Source organism: Grammomys surdaster, unplaced genomic scaffold (assembly GCF_004785775.1).
Source record: "Grammomys surdaster isolate TR1022 unplaced genomic scaffold, NIH_TR_1.0 125977, whole genome shotgun sequence".
Taxonomy (NCBI): domain Eukaryota; kingdom Metazoa; phylum Chordata; class Mammalia; order Rodentia; family Muridae; genus Grammomys; species Grammomys surdaster.
The window spans coordinates 318,584-325,311 of NW_021620793.1; the positions used below are offsets into that span (position 1 = coordinate 318,584).

Sequence of the window (6,728 nt, forward strand, 5' to 3'; positions counted from 1 at the left end):
TCAGAGTGTCCTGTCAGAGTGTCCTGTCAGAGTGTCCTGTCAGAGTGCCCTGTCAGAGTGTCCTGTCAGAGTGTCCTGTCAGAGTGTCCTGTCAGAGTGTCCTGTCAGAGTATCCTGTCAGAGTGTCCTGTCATAGTGTCCTGTCAGAGTGTCCTGTCAGAGTGTCCTGTCATAGTGTCCTGTTAGAGTGTCCTGTTAGAGTGTCCTGTCAGAGTGTCCTGTCAGAGTGTCCTGTCAGAGTGCCCTGTCAGAGTGTCCTGTCATAGTGTCCTGTCAGAGTGTCCTGTTAGAGTGTCCTGTCAGAGTGCCCTGTCAGAGTGTCCTGTCAGAGTGCCCTGTCAGAGCATCCTGTTACAGTGTCCTGTTAGAGCATGTTGTTTTATAGTATTGGTCAAATTTTTCACTTTTTTGTGGGTCCTCTGTTTAGTCCTATGTAGTCATTGAAAATATGAATTGACATTTCCACCTGTTATTATTGAATACTACACATTCTCTGTTTTCCTTTCTTTTTCTTTTTTTTTGGTTTTTCAAGACAGTGTTTCTCTGTGTAGCCCGGGCTGTCCTGGAATTTACTCTTTAGACCAGGCTGGCCTCAAACTCAGAAATCCACCTGCCTCTGCCTCCCAAGTGCTGGGATTAAAGGTGTGTGCCACCACTGCCCGGCTTTTCCTTTCATTCTTTCTTGCTTTATTTATTCTAGGTGTCTCCTGTTGAAGCATATGTGTTTATGCCAGCACCCTTATACTTGAACACTCTAAGTGTTCTTGAATACCCCATGTAGACACCCAACGGCAGCTTTGGAGGCTGTGCTGGCCCCGCCGCCCAGTTCTCTGGGGAGTTGCTGATTAATGAGAATCTGAGTTGCTGATTCCCATTAATTTCCAGTTTGCTCTTCTGTCTTCTCACTGTGGAGACCTCAGGCTCTCCCTGAGCAAGCTGGAAGCCAGCCATCCTCAGTGGAGCTCTCTTCTGTAGCATTCTTCATGTATTTACAACTGTCTACCTTATCCACAAAGGTACTAATTCCTCTAGAGTAGGACTCTGCATGGCTGACTTGGCTGCTGTGCCCCAGCATCTGGCATCAGTTTGTGTTCCAAGTTGCTGTGTGTGCGTGCAGGTGTGCACACATGTGTGTGCAGGTGAATGTGTATGGATGTACATGTGGAGGTCAGAGACGAACCTCTGCAGCTGCCTGGGACCTAGGATTTGCCAATTTAGCTAGGCTGGCTGGACAGCAGGCTTCATGAATCCTCTGGTCTCCAACGACCCAGCACTGGCATTAAGAAGCATGAACTATCAATCCTGGCTTTTGACAAGCATTCTGGAGATGGAACTTGGGGCCTCAAGCTTTTGTGTGAAACACACTACCAATGGCGTTATTTCTCTAGAGCCACCATCCATGTATGAGTGAATACGAGTCACTGTGAGGTCTTAGGGGTGCAAGGCAGGCCTGATCTGGTTACTCAGGAGCTGGGAAGAGATCTTGAGTTCAGAGGTGGGAGAGACCTGGCAATGTGTGGTGGTGGGCCATGGCTCTGGATAAAGGACATATGTGCTGAGGGTCGTGCACCTACGCAGTGCATGCTCATATTCTTGACAGAGAAGTTCTCATAAGGTACAGGGAGCCCAGTAGTGGTTTAGAGGTTTAATTATTTCAAATTGATGATGATGATGGTGATAATGTGTGTGTGTGTGTGTGTGTGTGTGTGTGTGTGTGTATGAGTGTGTATGTGCTATGGGGCATGCATGGAGGTTAAAGAACAACTTTGTGAAGTCATTTCCCTCCTCCCACCTTTACATGGGCTCTGGGGATTGAACCCAGGTCTTCAGGCTTGGCTGCAGTCACCTTTACCAGCCGAGGTATATCTTACTCAGCCCATGGATGTTGACTTTCAACTTGTGTGAGTCATTCACACTTCTCTATGAAGTGCTAGGGAGGTGACAAGCTATCTAGATATATCATCTGATGGCCAAGTACAAGAAAGATCTGTGTGTGTGTGTGTGTGTGTGTGTGTGTGCGTGTGTGCGTGTGTGTAGGGAGAGAGGATCATGAAAGCAGAGACCTGATTTGAGAAAGTCAAAAAGAGATAGACGCTGGTGTTAAGAGGTCCTTTTGTGGCTCCGGGGTCTGAGCCTTAGGCCCTCCTTATGTGTGCCTATAAGAGACCATTCTTGGTCACAAAAATGATGTCCATAGAATCTAGCAGCTGCTCACCCAGCCCAGAGCTGTGTCTGTCCGAGGCTTTCCCCGTCTCCTGTCTCTACCATGCTCTTACCCACACGTGGCTCCCTCACCAGGCTCAGACGCTCCACCCTCCTCATCCTCAGTGCTAATGTGTCCTCTGTCTAGAGCTCGACCTTTCATCCTATGCTTGGTGGCCTTTGTGCTCTGGGCTCCTCTGCAGTAGAGACATAGGCTCAGGAACTGCCCTTGGGTTCTAGCTCACCCGAGACCTCCACTCTTCAGGACATGCCAACTGGGAGTCTTAGCTGTAGTAATAGGGAAACGTGGTGACAGTTCAGGTAAGGATGGATCTAGGCTCTCCTGATAGCTTTCAACACTTCCCTACCAACATCAGGTTTTTCTTTGATCGAGATGTCCTCTTTGTGATAAGATGGCTGCCAGGACCCCGAGGGTTGCACTTTATCTTGTCAGCATCCTCAGTAAGTGTCTGTCTTCACTCTTGGGTGCCTTTACCAGAGGATGGCGGATTGAGTTAGGTCACAGACAGGCAAAACCGAGAGAGTCCTGCAGAGATCCAGTTCTAACAGCAGTACAGACAGGGCCAGGCTACCCTCTCCTGAGGAGCGTCCTGATGGGTGTGGGAGAGATCAGGGGCCTCCCAGAGGATGGGAAAAGAGGGCTCAGAGTCTCTCGTCTTCTTCCCTCCAGGTCCCTGTATCCATGTGTTCCAAGAGCTGCCAGCCTGGGCAAATGAAAAAGCCTGTGGGCCTCCATCCCTGCTGCTTTGAGTGCCTGGACTGTCCGCCAGGCACCTACCTCAACCGCTCAGCAGGTATGCCTTCCACCACCCCGCTCTGCCCTTCATTAGCAGACCTCAGGTCTTCTGTCCAAGGCTCAGTGTCTCCAACCTGTCCTGGAGTTTTCAGAGGTCCCACTTTGCCAGGGTCTTTGGGGGGTCTTCCCAGGGGACGCAACTATCCAAAGGCTAGAGACCAGGCCTGGTGCCTCTTGTGGCTTCCCATGAAGCAAAATCCCCAGTACAGGTTTCTCTGTGGTACTTCAGGATCAGTCCCCACGCTGTGTGCCCAGCACATCATCCACTGAGCCGTCTCCCCGGTCCCCATTGGCTGAATTCTTTTGAAAGCCACTCTTTTTCTAGATCACTGACTCCAGTGTTTAAACTCACATTGGTGTTTAACGCAGTTCAGTGTTGGATGAAAAGCTTTTGCATGGCCTCATTGATTTGAAATTAATTGGCGATTTCACCTCTGAATAAAACACTTGCTGTGTGCCCAGAAGCAAGAAGGGCCCCAGCTAAGCGCTGATCAAGTGTGTGGAAGGCTTCTGCCGGCCTGTCTGTTGCCGCTGTCAGTGGCCTGAAGATAGGGGCCAGCCTTTACTGGTCTCTGGGGCTTTCCGTCTCTGGTACCCACCACAGTATCTGACTCTCCATGCTCTCTGTGGGGTTGGGAAGACACGGTTGGTAAAGAACTTACCTTGCAAACATGAGGACATGGAATTGATCCCCAGAATTCATGTGAAATAGAGTCAAGCATGGTGGCATGCACTTGGGACCAGTGTCGGGGAGGTTGAGTCATGTGGCTCTCTAGGGCTCACAGATCTGAGAGTTTAGCTAACTTATGGAGTTCCAGGCAAGCAAGTGAGCTAGTCTCAGGAAGGAAGGAAGGAAGGAAGGAAGGAAGGGAGGGAGGGAGGGAGGGAGGGAGGGAGGAAGAAAGGAAGGAAGGAAGGAAGGAAAGAAGGAAGGAAAGATGGCAGGCATTTGAGGAACAATACTGATATTGTCCTCTGGGGTGTACACTTATGTACACACACATACACACATACAAACCCCCATTCCCGCTGAAGATGTGGTTATAGGTCTGTCTTAGGGTTTTACTGCTATGAACAGACGCCACGACCAATACAACTCTTATAAGGACAACATTTAATTGGGGCTGGCTTACAGGTTCAGAGGTTCAGTCCATTATCATCAAGGTGGGAGCATGACGGCATGCAGGCAGACATGGTGCAGGAAGAGCTGAGAGTTCTATATCTCCATCTGAAGGCTGCTAGCAAAATACTGGCTTCTAAGCAATTAGGAGTAGGGTCTTAAAGCCCACACCTGCAGTGACACAACTACTCCAACAATGCCACACCTCCAAATGGTGCCACTCAATGGGCCAAGCATACACAAACCATCACAAGGTCTCTTTCCCTTGAGAATGATATCTTGGCAGAGAGGCCTTGAAGTTGGTGGGTTCTGAGCAAGGAGTCCCAGGTTTGAATCCTGACTTGGCAGCTTACTGGCTTTGTGACTTTGAAAAACATGGCTTAACATAGCTGAGCCCCATTTGTCTGTGAGATGAGGTGGCAGGGAAACTTTGCTCAGTCATGGTGGTAGGACTTCCTTTAGCCTCTCTCTGACTCAGCGCCCAGGCCCAGAGAACACGGGGGAATGGGGGCTCGCATGTGGGGTCCCACTGACAGGCGTTGCTGTGAGCTCTTACAGATGAGTTTAACTGTCTGTCCTGCCCGGATTCCATGTGGTCCTACAAGAACGACATCACTTGCTTCAATCGGCGGCAGGCCTTCCTGGAGTGGCATGAAGTATCCACCATCGTGGTGGCCATACTGGCTGGCCTGGGCTTCTTCAGTACACTGGCCATTCTGTTCATCTTCTGGAGACATTTCCAGACACCCATGGTGCGCTCGGCCGGTGGCCCCATGTGCTTCCTGATGCTGGTGCCGCTGCTGCTGGCGTTTGGGATGGTGCCTGTGTATGTGGGGCCCCCCACGGTCTTCTCGTGCTTCTGCCGCCAGGCTTTCTTCACCGTCTGCTTCTCCATCTGCCTATCCTGCATCACTGTGCGTTCCTTCCAGATTGTGTGCGTTTTCAAGATGGCCAGACGCCTGCCAAGTGCCTACGGTTTATGGATGCGTTACCACGGGCCCTATGTCTTCGTGGCCCTCATCACGGCTGTCAAGGTGGCCCTGGTGGCGGCCAACATGCTGGCCACCACCATCAACCCCATTGGTCGGACCGACCCCGATGACCCCAACATCATGATCCTCTCTTGCCACCCCAACTACCGCACCGGGCTGCTCTTCAACACCAGCATGGACTTGTTGCTGTCCGTGCTGGGTTTCAGCTTCGCTTACATGGGCAAAGAACTGCCCACCAACTACAACGAGGCCAAGTTCATCACCCTCAGCATGACCTTCTCCTTCACCTCCTCCATCTCCCTCTGCACCTTCATGTCTGTCCACGATGGAGTGCTGGTCACCGTCATGGACCTCCTGGTCACTGTGCTCAACTTCATGGCCATCGGCTTGGGATACTTTGGCCCCAAGTGTTACATGATCCTTTTCTACCCGGAACGCAACACTTCAGCTTATTTTAATAGCATGATCCAGGGCTACACGATGAAGAAGAGCTAGCCCCGCCCACCGGCTTCAGCAGCGGAACTCCCAGCCACGCTACCGGTGTTCCTCTGCAATACCCTGCAGCGTAGCTATTTTTACCCACGTAGTGCTTGAAAATACCCATAATGCACTCCCCCCAACCCCCAGCCGTTTCACTGGCGAAGACCTACCACCCACTTAAGAAAGAAACCACCAAGGTGACCTATGGGGCTCCAAGGATGGCCTACCACTGCCATCTGGTGGTCACAGTGAGCATCTGCGGGCTGTGGCCCAAGCCTTCCAGCCTGCTCATGGTTAGTGGCTGAGGCCAACTGTGGTGTCCACCATGTTCCCCAGATGTCTGTGTATCTATGCTCCATTTCAGTTCTTGGGAAGCACAGACTGGGGCTCCTGCGTTCTAATGGTCAGATGGGCGCCATGGGCCCTTCATTGTTGCTTACGAATAAACTTCCCTCTGGTGAAATCAATGTCCCGTCTTGATTTCAGAGGTTTCCTGAGGAAGGGCATGGACTCAGTCTGGGTATTCATTGTGTGTGGGTGACCTTGGGCCAACTTGTCTTTGAGCCTACACTTGCCCATGTCTGAAATGGGAGTCATAGTTGCAGGTGTTGACATCTGGAGGCTGAAGAAATGGAAGCTGGGAAAAGTCACCCTTCCGGAAGAGATACAGGGAGAGTCACAATATGGCTGCTATGGACAGCCATGATGGGGCTCTGGACAGGGACAGAGAGTTTGTGGGTCTCAAGAGGAGCTTCCTTAAGAGAGAAAGCCACCATACATAGCTTGACAGGGGACTGCAAGAGACTAAGTCTTCATTTCTTGTTCTGGGGTGTGTGTATACGCTCTCCGGGGAAATGCACTCGCCACTGTGTTATCTTGGCTACTTGCTAGGAATCCCAGGGCAGAAAGGCACTAGACAAAAGTGAAGTTATAACGCTAGGTTGTTTTAGGCCTGGGTATCAGGGGGCCTGGGCTCCCGATTGCAGGGAGGAGGGAGTCTTCCAGGTCATAGCAGGTTTACTGACCAGCTCTGTCCAGAGTGAGCTGTGGAAAGGCAGACAGGGTCTGATGAGAGAGAGAGAGAGAGAGAGAGAGAGAGAGAGAGAGAGAGAGAGAG

The 6,728-nt window shown here is 51.1% G+C and overlaps 1 protein-coding gene across 1 annotated transcript in view; it reads left to right on the forward strand.

Moving 5' to 3' along the window:
* Tas1r2 (taste 1 receptor member 2) overlaps nt 1-6,074 on the forward strand; it is a 17,182-nt gene extending 11,108 nt beyond the window's left edge. The window contains exons 5-6 of the mRNA XM_028754045.1: nt 2,894-3,017; nt 4,698-6,074. Of these exons, the coding sequence (XP_028609878.1) occupies nt 2,894-3,017; nt 4,698-5,626 (1,053 nt within the window). The 3' untranslated portion in view covers nt 5,627-6,074. The remainder of the gene's footprint in view (nt 1-2,893; nt 3,018-4,697) is intronic.
* The last annotated feature ends 654 nt before the right edge of the window (nt 6,075-6,728 follow it).